The following is a 13611-nucleotide window of genomic DNA, read 5'->3' on the forward strand; positions in this document are numbered from 1 at the left end:
CAATGAATCTGTATATTTGAAATTTGATCCAATGACTAAAAACAGGGGGTCCCTTTAAAAGTTATAATAACTTTAGACGTTGAATCAAATTTTAAAGATCCGAATTCATTGATTGGATGAATTTGGTGGAAGAGATTCGGAGAGGATCCCTTTCTCTTTTTATGAGCAATTAATTACAAAAAAATTTTCCAGCTAATTTTTTTCCAGATTGTCTGCACTCATGTTTGGGTGCCCTTCACATCCCCTCCTATTATGTGCGGTCACGGTTAAGCCACGTCAATATTTTATATTAATTTTTTTTATAGAGATAATAAGACAAAAAGCAATAAGAATATAAAATGTTGACGTGGCTTGACCGTGACCGCATAAATAGAAGGGGATGGGAAGGACACCCAAACAGAAGGGCATACAATTTGTCTCCCTTGTTAAATGAGTACTCCACTCAAATTATGATTAAACATTTGATTAATTAATCTAATTGTGTCAGAAACCCTAAAGGGGAGCGCAAGAATAGTAAACAATTAACATAATCTGATTAGCGTTTAAGGGTTATCTACGTTGGGAACCTCAGTACGGACCCCATTTGCACCGGCAAGGCCATGCACCTAATCCATTTCAAGAATTAATATGCATATATGCTCTTCTTTTTCCAGAAGCCACTTTCATACTTGCATTATCATCAACGGTATATAATCATCGCATGATTTCTCATCATATAACTAATCACGTCACGAAAGATGGAATTTAAATTCTCTTTGGATCTCGTAATCTAGAACTGACGGACCATGTAATCCGGATCGTTCAAGAGAGAGAAAGAGATCTGAACCTTTGATTTTACGGAGTGATCAATGAGATGAATTAATAGAGACTGTAAAATTTGAAATAAGTGGTCCGGACTATTAAATCTGTTAACTCTGGATTGCGAGATCCAAAGAGATCTCGATTCTAAAAGATGCAGACAAATGAATTTCAACCGGCGAGCGGTGACACTAGATTCCGTGCGCGAGAAAGGTAGAAGAAAAAATTTGGGAAAATAAAGTTCATCTATTGAATTATTAAAAGGAAGATGCTCTTCTTGTAGTGCATGATATGCAGGGAACATAAGTAGAAAGCTGTTTAGCTGCTTTAGAGGAGTTGGGGGACCATCTGATGCGGCTTTAGAGCAAATTAGGTGAACTTGTTCTCTTCATTTACCTCGAAAATATTTCATTTATTTTTCAACAACTTAGGCCATCTCTAAGGCCATCTCCAACCGAAGGGTCCAGAGGGCCAGAGGGCCGAAAATAGCCCTAAAATCGTCTCCAACCGAGGGCTAGGCCAGAGGGCTCTGGAATCTGGGAGGGCCCCACGGGATCGGAGAGGGCTGGAGGGCTGGCTGCTTTCGGCCAGCCAGCCAGCCCCGGGGCTGGCTATTTTTTTTTTTAATGTTTCCTATTGCTGTCGGTTAAAATCGACAGCATTAAAGAGCTTTTTTTTTTTTTAAATAGTTCTACTATTAGTGTCGGTTATAACCGACACTAATAGTTTGAAATGTTTTTGAATGTAACGGCTAGTAGCCGTTGGATTATTAGGCCTCTCTTTTTTCTTTTTTCTTTTTTTTTTTAATGAATTTAAACTTCTTTTTTTCCCTTTTTTTTTCCTTTTCATATGAATCAAATTTTTTTTCATATTTTTTTTCCTATAACTTCTATTTCACAAAATTTGTTTCATATTTTTTTTCAATTCTATTTTTTTCGTATAACTTCCTAGGCCATTTATACAACATTAAATTGTAGTTTTTAAATAATAAATTATGTTTGGCCCTATGGCCCTTTGGCCCTCGGTTGGAGACGGTTTTTTGTGACAGGGCTAAAACGAGCCCTTTGGCCCTCTGGCCCTCGGTTGGAGACAGAGGCAAATATGGCCCTGTACTGTTCATTAAAATATTAATATCTTGGGGAATCTTGGAGGGCCAGAGGGCTCAAACGAGCCCTCTAGCCAGCCCTCGGTTGGAGATGGCCTAACCGAGGGCTGGCCAGAGGGCACGTTTTAGCCCTCTGGCCCTCCAAGATTCTCCAAGATATTAATATTTTAATGAACAATACAGTGCCATATTTGCCTCCGTCTCCAACCGAGGGCCAAAGGGCCAGAGGGCTCGTTTTAGCCCTGTCACAAAAAACCGTCTCCAACCGAGGGCCAAAGGGCCATAGGGCCAAACATAATTTATTATTAAAAACTACAACTAAAATGTTGTTTAAGTTTCATGTTGTATAATTTTTATGTTGGTTAATGTTATTTAATGTTGTTTCATATTGTTTAATGTTGTTTCATGTTACTTAATTTAATTTAATGTTGTATAATGGCTTAGGAAGTTATAGGAAAAAAAATAGAATTTAAAAAAAATATGAAACAAATTTTGTCAAATAGAAGTTATAGGAAAAAAATGGAATTTAAAAAAAATAATAATAATGTAAAAAAAAATCAAATCAAATGCAACGGCTAGTAGCCGTTTCATTTGAATTTAAAAAAAAAAAATCCTGTCGGTTATAACCGACAGGAATACACCATTATTTAGTATATTAAATAATAGCATGTATTCCTGTCGGTTATAACCGACAGGAATAACAAAACTATAAAAAAAAAAAAAAGCCAGTAGCCAGCCCTTTGGCCCTTTGAAATTCCGTGGGGCCCTCCCAGATTCCCGAGCCCTCTGGACCCTTCGGTTAGAGATGGCCTTAACTTATAAGTGAACTTGGAATACTTTGATACGAGAAACGCTAAGGAGATTCTCTTAAAAGTAGAACTCTCTATGAATTTTCTACCGTCTAATATTTTTGACACAATGTTTTATACTACCAACACCAGAATTGTTGTTAAATTGTGAGGTGACAGAAAATTCCACTTTGAGAAACTCCCCTTAACATTTCTCCTTTTATACTATGCGTATGAGAAATGCTAAGAAGTTTTATGTAGACTCTTCACCTCATTTTTTTGGCACAATATTTTATAATATTTGCACGAAAAATAACGTTAAACTGTAAAGTGACAGAGAGTTCATAGAGTCCCATCGGCCGTGAACTGACAATTTGGGTTACAGTAAGATAATATTCTCCAATAGTTTCGAAATAATTGATGTCGCGAAACGGCGAGACTGAATCAGACGGCGAGGCGAAATCAGGGAGTTAAAGTGACGATTGTTCAGCTCGAGGGAGCAAAAGTCAGACTCGAAGTTAGCTTGAGGAGCGAATGAATAATTGAGAATTGAAAATACTGCTTCTGTGGCCGCCACATCTGAAAGCGCTTTTTGTTCTTCCAAAAGCACACACAGCAAGAACAACACAAGAAGAACACTAAACAATGCAGGTAACAAAATGGAACAAAGCTATAGGCGGTGGCATTAAGCGCTAATTACACTTCAAACGCCAAAAACTACAGCAACCTATATCTACATTCTGTAAAATTGAACAACAGAAACCTACATAACGAAACAACAGACGGACGCCATTCGTTTATTCATCGGCCCTCTTCGCCCTAAAATCCGAACACCAGGCGGTACCCTTATCTTCCGAACAAGATCCCTCCAGCCCACTAGTTCCCTCTTCCTGTACATTAAAATTGTCACGGCCGCTACGACTATCTAAAACACTTGCCATATTGGATATCCCAGGCAGAGAGACCAGACCCATGGCTGCAATGCTGTTTGCAATGACGTCAACGTCCCTGGTTCCACTATAGAGACCCCTGCTCCCAGTAACAAGCATGTTGCGATTCTCGTGTGCAGTTGTTATCATAGCAGGCAATACATCCATCAGCTGTGAGCTATTCTGGGTTGAACCACTGATTAGAAGTCGTCGTAGTGTCTCTCTGGCACCCTTCTCCAGCATGGAATCAGTTTCAGGAATGTTCACAAGTTTCGAGTGCAGGGGAGATATTGCAGTTGAAATAGCAGGACCGGCGCTGACCAAGTATCCTTGACCCGACGAGCAAATATCAATAACTGGAATGTGAACAATTGGGTCGCACATCAAGGGTATGAAAGTTGGGATCTGCTGAGAAGATGGCCTTGGTAGCCTAACCAGTGGGTCTGGGAGAAATGCAGGGAAATCAAGCAAGGGGGAATCAGCCAAATGAAGAGGTGGTTTTGTTGTCAACATGCTGGAGGGCATATTGGGTGGTAATAAAGATGAAAGTGGTGGAAGCAATGCTGACTCTGTCGATAAACTGGGTAGTTCAGGAAGTCCTGGCGAGTATTGCAAATCCGATGAACCTGGAGGGCACCAACAATAGTAAGGAGAGAGCAGAGGGGTGACCATGTAAGGAACTTGTGATGCAGGGTTCCTGGTTTTCTCTAGCGACTCTAGGAAACCTGAAGATGATAACGAGCAACTTCTAATAGGTTCTGGACACCAGTCACTTTCAGCATGATTTGAACAAGATGAATCGACTGTGAATGTGATTGGTGAAGCAACTGTTGGGTTGTCAATGGCTGAAAGATAGATGTCGCCTCGCTTCCTTAATTTCTCCCTGGTAATATTCCTCAGAGAAGACAAGGTTCTGGGCAGATCTTTGAAGGAACTTGACCGTGGACTCAGGCTACCCTGAAATGATGAATTTGCCTTCATTGGTTGATTGACACCATGTCGGGAACGCAGGGATTTTGATGATGTGGATGAGAAGTGTCCGTGTTGAGCTGTATCACATGGTTCTGTGGTGGTATACGTATCAGAAGGTGAGCCTGCAGAACTTGACGCACCGCCACCTGCTGTTGATCCCACCAGATAGGCACGTAGGTGAGTTGCAAAGCAACCGAGGCGAGATTCACTGATACCAGTTAACTCAGCTATGGTGGGCTTCCTCTTGAGCAGATCCTTCATCTGTACACAAACAAAGTACGTTGAGTTAAAACTACTGTTGGAACCAAATACATCAAATCAATATTACTTGTTATATACACACCTTCAAAAGCAATTCAATTCCCAAAAGTCGTGATGTCTCAGAGCACCAAAAGTAAAAAATCCGGTCATCTGGAATTTTAATAAGGAAAGATCGGCCAGAATTGTCTGCTGGAATCTCATTAACTTCTACAGCAGAGCATTCGGATTTATTATGTAAGGTGCACAGTCTATCTATACGACCATCATCCCCAACGAATGAAAGGCGTAAATTTGAAGTTGGCAAAACTGTTAGATTTAAATTGCCCCTGAGATAACATGAAAAGATAATGAAAGCTTAGAAATACAGATATAAACAATAAACAAATAAAACACAACAATATCAACCAGAAACTACATTACACGGTTATGTTTTGAAAGTGGTTTCAAAGGAGAGGAACAAAGATATGAAGACTAAAATTGAAGGAGCACAATCACTCGATATAAATCTAATTGTGCTTTCTCAATTAACAAAATTATTTCTTTTTTCCTTTTGCTTTTCCATTGATAAAATCCAAAACAAATTCAAGCAATTAAATTGCTAATTTGAAGGCTTTACAGACAGAGGTATCTGTTCACCATTCTAAGAAAACAAATCACCATGCAGGATCACAACCATTTTCCTTGAAAGTTCAAATATTAAGCCCTTTAAAATAGCTATCACAAAAGCTATTATTTAGAGATGCATCAACGTCAATTTTGTATCTTGAATCCTAAAAATACTAAAACCTGATAAAAGTTGGACTCTCCAGTGACCAGCATAAATGAAAGGTACACAACCAAGGCAAAAAGGTGTATCTTCCTGTTTTTCACTGATAAATGGGTTATGAGATAATGTTACTTTTATCAAGCAAAAGCATTTCACACAAATGTTTCTTTTCTGTAAATATATAAATAAACAGGAAGTTCAAGTAACACGCCGTCAATACACCATATGACTGGAAGAAAGACATAAAGTAGTACATTGATGTCCAATTCAGTTAAGAATAGCTCGACGTTAATAAAGAAACATATGCTTGCAGAACCAAACAAACTTCTGGAACACAGTAGGAAGAAACGACATAACTCTGAAACACAACAATCAGTCACACTCGATTTTGATCTCCATCAAGATGTCAATCATTTATAATTAAAATGCAGCAGCAAGCTATATAATATATAGGATCGTGGAACTACCTTTACGTCCTCTTAATTCAGAGATCATAATAGAATATGCCCACATTACCTACAAGTCAAAAGACATATTTACTTGGAAGAATGAACATTGTCACTACTAATAAACTAAATAGATTCCCCTACCTACGAAAACATTATTTACTAAAGATACACTCCTCACAACATAAGATTTGTTCACAAACTCAATACTATATCAAAATTCCTTCTACCAAACTAAGGGAATTGTTTATTTTGTAACCACTAAGGTAACTAACCCGCAAGTAAAAGTTAATGATACATGCCAATGATGTTAATTATAATAAAAGGAAATAAGAACTGCAAACTATATCAGAATAGCCATAAATTGATTTATTGACAAAAGACTGATAAGTAAAAGATACGTATAAATAAATGCAGACCAAAACATTCAATGGAAAATATAAGCTTCATCTGACATCATTCTGCTTATGTATTGTAAACAAATGTCCCTTTCTTCACATAAATTGATTTAACAAGTACATCATTAAAACTAACCTCCAAAATGTGTCTCCATGTCTGACTGCAAAAACCATGATGCAGTACAAAGTGACATCAAGATGCAGTGCTTTTCACAGCAAATAGAAATCCACAAGTCAAACATGGTTAATATGATGGTATTTCCCATGGCTATCACAAAATGCTACTACCCTCAAAATCCACAATCAGGGATTCATGATTCCAAAAATTGTTACACTAAATTATATGGTAATTTTGGTGATTGAAAATACCTACCATCTCTAAATGATAAACGACACATTAAGCTTTTGTAGATTATGATGTTTCTTAATAAGAAGCCAAAACCATAAAGACATTTGACCTAAGAATGTCTTCCCCACATTCAAAGTTGTAATTGAACATTCAGTCTATAAGAGTGAAGCCCCATTGTGCATTGTTCTGGCTAGGTGACATCACTTTCCGATTCCCATACGACAAACCATAACAAATCCATGTTTTAAGTAACGAAAGTAAGTCCCAACCCATATGAGAGCAAGCTTTCCAATCAATTTCACACATAAAAATTTAACTAACAAACATACACAGCAAAGAGTTTCTGCTGAGTTGTATAATAATCCAAAACAATAATTCAAAACTAACTTGAGTGAACTTTCCTAGAACATTCTCTAAAGGTGACCCAGAAATATAAATGCATACAAAGATTCACAGAAAGACTACTTTCTTAAGTTCATAATCAACATGAAAGATGCAGTCCAATCTCCCAATAAAAATCAAACACGCACAATTACACAACTAATACTTTTCTACACGAGGACCTGGAAATTAATATCGGACAAATTTGAACTTACGGGAGTAAATTAAATGTTTGATTAACTGCGAAACATCAGACGGTACTAACATCAGGACATTACTAACAACAGTTAAATCGAAGGCCAAAGATTTCCAGCAAAGCTATCTAAATGCAAAGACAATCAGTTGTTCTAAGTGATTGACTTTGTACGGTTCTTGTTCAAACTATTTAAACGAGCAAAAATAATGAAAAACATCAATTACAAACAACATTTCAAACAAACAAACACACAGGCGAAAACACACCAAACCAGAGCACCAATGGATATCGATAGTCGGATGTTTACCTAGCAGCAGTGGGACACAAGAGAGTCCCTTGCTTGTTGATCTTCCCCACACGAATAGATACGAGAGGTATACAGAAGCACCTCGCAAGCATTCCAACTTCCGCCGGCTCGAAATGCTATTCATCAAACACAAAGTGTGAGATCATCAATTTGCAAAACCCGAAATCAATATAAACTTAACCCCCAAAATTATGCCCACATTTCGACAGATTTCAACAACATTCCATCCAATTCACAAAGTATTTTGCAGTTACTCCCACCAAAAACCATTGAATGGCAAATAGAGCTTCAATTCAATCAAGTTAGGCCATTTCTATCATACCTGGCTCAATTGAGCTAACAATCGATCCTCTGCGACGTCGTTCGACACATTCATCTTCAACAACGGTTTCAACCTCTCGTCGACGCGACACGCGCCCATAACCTGCATATCAAGCGCTTGTAGGCACTGCAAAACGCGGTCCTCTCGATTGCTCTGCTGCAGCAACAGATCTCCATCTCCTTCGTCAACAAGTATCCCCGTCAACCGCTCCTCGAGCCCGGTCTCCCTCCTCGCCGCCGGTCCAGCTCCGTTGCTCTCCACACCGTTCGAAGACGACGAGTCCTCCATTTCCCCACCGCTCCATTGATCAGAAATGCGATCGCCGCCATTGATCTCGTTGTTCGTGTCTAAATCTCGGTCTCCATGGTTAGTCATCGCGAATAATAGGGGAAATTTCCTTCAAATCTCAACTCGTCTTGACAGATTCGAAACCCTAATCGAATTCAATTCTTTTTGTTAAATTAAACTTATTTTTTTCAAATTACGGTTTCCAAATCTGAATCGGAAGCCCCGGAGATGGTTGAGATTGAACCGGAAAAGCAAGATTGTTTTGCCGATTGCGTGGGTGAGGAGAGAGAGAGAGAGGAGATAAGGCGGTGTTTTTAGAGAGAGAAGAAATAATAATTGGTTTTGTTACAAAAACGGAAGGACGCAAATGGCAATGGGGTCGGTTTATATAAATACAGCTGGGCAGGGACTGGATTATAATACGAGGCGGACTTGAAAGCCGCCTATCCAATTCGGTTGTGTTCGGTCTTGAAATCCGGGCGTGATTGCATAGGCACCACGTCAGCTTATCAGACTGTGGGGACGATAAATTTTTAGGTGTGACGGAAACACAGATAGTATATCAAGTGTTTTTAGCAAGTGGTGGAAAATTTTAATTTTTAAGTTATTAAACTTTTAACACATATAACCTAATATTTCTATAGAAACAAGTGGTGTATCATTTCATGTGACGGTCACACTGAAAAATCTCTCATGTAGGACCTGAGTGTCCGATGGAGCCAGCTGCATTGGGGGTGGGGAGAGACGCCACGTCAGACGCTGAGCGGATCATGGTCATTTAATTCAGCAACAGGAGAGCGAGTGAGCTGCGGCGGCGTCGGATAAGGGGGTGGCTGCTAGCGTGCGCGTTGGATGGGGACGGGTTGAGGAACAACAAAACAAGATTAATTTATTGGTTTTTTCCCAAGAGAGGAGATTGGAAATTGAGACAGCTTTCTTCTTATTCCTTTCTTTTCAAATTAAGGAAATGTTAACGAGATCAAATTTATAGATAAGATTTTGTAAATTAAACGATGTAGAAGTTGATTAGATTATTAAGTATTAATGGACATGTTCATTTATATTAGTGACAAGTCATTCAGTTTGTAAATTTAATCTATAAATTTAGTCTCTCAAGTATTAACCTTCAATTTATAGCTAATTGAGGCTTACTATTCATTTAGGTGTGTTGTCAGTTAGCTTTTAGTCTAATAATCTTTTTCTTTTTCTCAAATTGAAAGTTTGTCTATAGTATGAACCTTTTATAGATAATATTATTCGCACATCTGCTTTTACTTTTAACGCAGGGATTGAATGAATTGAAAAAAAATCAACCGACAAAAACGAACAAGAATGTATGAAAGATAAAAAGGATGTGTGAAACTTACAAATTTTATCTACAATTTTAGTCTCTCTAACTTTTTCTTTAAAAAATTATCTTTATGCTAGGTCCCATGATACGTAGAGTTTTGATTGGGTGCAACCTTGTGCCCACATTGAAAGTGAGTGTCACGTTTAGAGCAAAAATAACAATTTATGGGAAAGATATCTTCTCTGTGAAACTTACAAATTTTATCTACAATTTTAGTCTCTCTAACTTTATCTTTAAAAAATTATCTTTATGCTAAGTCCCATGATACGTAGAGTTTTGATTGGGTGCACCTTTGTGCCCACATTGAAAGTGACTGTCACGTTTAGAGCAAAAATAACAATTTATGGGAAAGATATCTTCTCTGAATTTCTTCCACTAATGTCACCCGATCAAGTGATTCGAGACTTTCAAATTTCATCCAACGACCTATCTGTTTTGACCACTTAAAAGCTGTAATAATTTTTTTACTGTTGGATGAAATTTGAAAGGTCTAGATCACTTGATTCGATGACATTGGTGGAAAAGATCCGAAAATGATCTCTTTTCCAATTTATGCATTGTCTAAATCCCAAAATTTAAATTCATCGGCAATCAATATAACATGGTGAGCAAAACTATTTCGCTTTTGCTTTTCTTAAGTTTACCTTTTTGTTCCGTTGATTGGGGTAAAGGATACTACAATAAAAATTCCAATACAATGGAAGTTTGATGACAAGGGATCAGGATCCTCCCTTCACCCTTAAAAACTGAACATGCTAAGTAAGCAATTGTGGCCGTTGAAATTTGATTCAACGACTACAACAGGAGGATCATCTAAAGTTATAATAATTGTAGCCGTTGAATCAAATTTCAACCGTCACGATTGCCTGCTCAGCAGGCTCAGTTTTTAAGGGTTAGAGAAGATCCTGATCCGATGACAAGGAAAAGGTTAGAAGAGGAAAATAACACCAAACGGGGCATAAACCATAAGATCAGCATCCAACAGGATCATCTCCCGATTTTTTATGAGAATTTTGGAGATCTGTAAATCTTATCCTTTCATCGTATATCGTAAGATCAGTTTTTATCAGGTACTGTTTGTGTTTAATTTTATATAAAAATATTTAAAATGATTTCTTACCATACAATGAACGATGAACAGACATAATTCATGGATCTTCGGGATCCTCACAAAGAGGATCCGGCGGGGATCCGGACCCGATCAGCATAACATCTTTAATCATAAGAAACATGACTTTTACTTTACATTTTGTCACTCCACAGTGGAGTCTCCACTCACAGGCAGAGGTTAAACAACCAGTGTTAGAATCGCTACCCGAGTTCATTTCAGCAGTACTCTAACATCCACAGATAACAAAATAGCCTAATTGTTAAAAATTCCGTCAATGCGCTTCAAGTCTTGTAAACGATGAGATATAAGTTTAAACTGATTTCGATTCTAAAGTTACCGGTGAGACAAGCTAAAATTGTCAAGGAGCTACATCTATAGTCGCGTCACAGCTAAACTAAAGCTCTTTCCGTTCCAACCAGGTTCTCCACCAACGACGATATGATGTAGTTTCCAATCACTTGCTCTTTTTTGGTTCTCTCTGATATTCATTTATTAGTGCTTCGACATCTTTCCAGAAGAGGCCCTCCACCAAAACTCCGTCCTTGGTGAACCTGAAATGTTCCCAAATGTTAAGAAAATATTGATTATGCATCCATGTATGTTCATCTCTATATGTGCGGGTATGATCTTCAGAAGTGCGTTCAAGTCTTGGTCTGTGTGTGTGTGTGTGTGAGAGAGAGAGAGAGAGAGAGAGAGAGACCACTGAGTAACGCTCTTGGTGAACTGTACTGGTTGATTAGCAGAAATAGATTTGGGGTCTGAACTTGCTATCACAAGTGTGTACATATCAGAGAATCTTGGCAATTTGGAAGAGACCACCAATCCAGTGCTTGTGAAGGAATCCTGCGCGAATAAACCGCAACTGAATAAAGCTTACAAACCTTCACCGAGTCCAAAATTTAGAAACACACTAGGATATATTTATTAACTGACCATTCTGACTTAAATTGTAGGAACAATCATACTTTATATACAACATTAGACCTTATTGTAGCTTGTGTGGTCCAACATAGAAGTTGTTCATGAACGAGTACAAAAAGAAAACAGTACCGTTAATTGCTTATGCATTAGGATTGAGTTCAAAATGGTAAATATTAACAAGAAAAAGGAACTATAAGATCGTATAAATCAATCGAAAGAGTAATTCTGTTTTACTATAGACTACATCAAAACGAACAAAAAATGTATCAAATTCTGAAATGGAATTTTAAAATTCTTGCACCTAGTAACAGGGGTAAGCAGTTGCGTCAACCAGAGAAGAAAACACAAAAGCTCCCTATCATCAAACAACCATCGGTCTTGCACACATACCACACATGTACAATTACCTAACTATGGACAGTAACCCTCAAAAGGCAGCTCGGCAAAAAACACTCAACAAAGAGCGAAAAGAAGGAACAAGAAACTCTCAAGACACATTTGAGTAGAGACTACTTTATATTCCACCCTACGGTGATGGCAGCAAAGACCTGAGCATAATGTCCGAGACATGTCCCAGTTACATAATGCATATACAACTAACAAGAGGGAAGGAGGAAGATACACCACATTACAGATGAAGAACATATAATAAATTATCATCTAGATGTATTCGGGTCCTTTAGACTCGCTAATAGGTAACTGAGCTTGCTATAGGTTATAAAGCTAAAATTTTGAAAATAGGATCCTCGGTTAATAAGTCACTACTCAACCTCCCGTCGACAATACCAAGCAAACACCCTAATCTAAATTGCAGGTGATAGAGCAACTATTCCAGCGGCGAAAGGTAAAGCTTTGAAAATAAAGCCTTCAATGGGCTGTCGACAAGGATTGCGCCCACATTGAAGGCAACTCCAAAATGGTTATGCACAGTGTCACGGGTTCCACCCCCATGCCCTGGAACCTCAGGAAGTTGAGTATGGATGGATGCAATAGTATATATAACAAGGGAAGCTAGACATTATGAACCTAATTATAGTGTGCCCCGTTACACAGTCTCGTATTAAAGTTTATCAAATCACGCTTTTATCTGCATTCGGTTATCAGCATATCGTCGAAGAGAGACAACGACGCTCATATAGCCCGGAAATTCCATAACCTAGAAGTAAAATATCAACGTACAATCAAGCAATGTAGCTACATTTCCAATCCAAAAGAGAAAACATACCACGGGAGGATACGTAAAGAGAATGGCATTCTTCTCCTTGGTGAATATGATGAGCTGCAACACCGCATTGAAGACTATATACGTGCAAGAGTCAAAGATCAAACACACTTCAAGCTAACATCAACACAATTCGCATCAACCAAACAGAAACTCAAAGCAATTGAACAAATAATAAACACAAATAACAAGATAAGCTAGGATATAAGACGATGCAGAGGATGAGAAAATCTCGGTTTTCGGGGAACTTCTTCTTGTAAAACTGAGCGAAGAGAGCGATGGCGATGATGATGGTGCCCAGAAACAGCCTCACATTGCTCAGCCGCACGTCCTCCACATATCCGCGGCCCGTCACGATCTGCTCGAATTGCAGAGAGAAAATTCAACAAAAAAATTAACCAAAAATTGAAAAAAAATAAATAAATAAATAAAGGAAAGGGAAAGGAAAGGGAAAGGGAAAACGGATCAAGAGGGAAGAGCGAGAGACCGACCTCGGTGACGGACTCGTCGAGGGTGTGTTTGATGGAGTGGTGGTCGAGGAGATTGGCCTTCTTAGGGTTTTTGTTGGGCGAGTCTGATTTATTTTCCTGCATTTTTATGGGGATTTGGATTGGAGGACTGAATTTGAAGGGCTTTGTCCGAAGATGGTGGAAACTGAGAGAAAAAGAGCGGGTACAGTTGCAGTGGGATTATAATAAAC

General features: G+C 38.4%; 2 protein-coding genes across 2 annotated transcripts; both read right to left on the bottom strand.

The window, feature by feature from the left end:
* Positions 1 to 3269: 3269 nt before the first annotated feature.
* LOC103444847 (uncharacterized) lies at positions 3270 to 8696 on the bottom strand. The gene is made up of 4 exons (XM_070819354.1): positions 8019 to 8696; positions 7697 to 7812; positions 4936 to 5179; positions 3270 to 4853 (listed from the first exon to the last, which is right to left on the bottom strand). Exons 1-4 carry the CDS (start codon positions 8391 to 8393, stop codon positions 3489 to 3491), a joined length of 2100 nt encoding a protein of 699 aa, XP_070675455.1. The 5' UTR covers positions 8394 to 8696; the 3' UTR covers positions 3270 to 3488.
* A 2061-nt stretch (positions 8697 to 10757) lies between these two features.
* LOC103444837 (signal peptidase complex subunit 2) lies at positions 10758 to 13601 on the bottom strand. The gene is made up of 5 exons (XM_008383784.4): positions 13403 to 13601; positions 13118 to 13269; positions 12915 to 12996; positions 11469 to 11611; positions 10758 to 11319 (listed from the first exon to the last, which is right to left on the bottom strand). Exons 1-5 carry the CDS (start codon positions 13502 to 13504, stop codon positions 11223 to 11225), a joined length of 576 nt encoding a protein of 191 aa, XP_008382006.1. The 5' UTR covers positions 13505 to 13601; the 3' UTR covers positions 10758 to 11222.
* Between the last annotated feature and the right edge of the window lie 10 nt (positions 13602 to 13611).

This window comes from Malus domestica, chromosome 01, assembly GCF_042453785.1.
Source record: "Malus domestica chromosome 01, GDT2T_hap1".
In the NCBI taxonomy this organism is placed as follows: domain Eukaryota; kingdom Viridiplantae; phylum Streptophyta; class Magnoliopsida; order Rosales; family Rosaceae; genus Malus; species Malus domestica.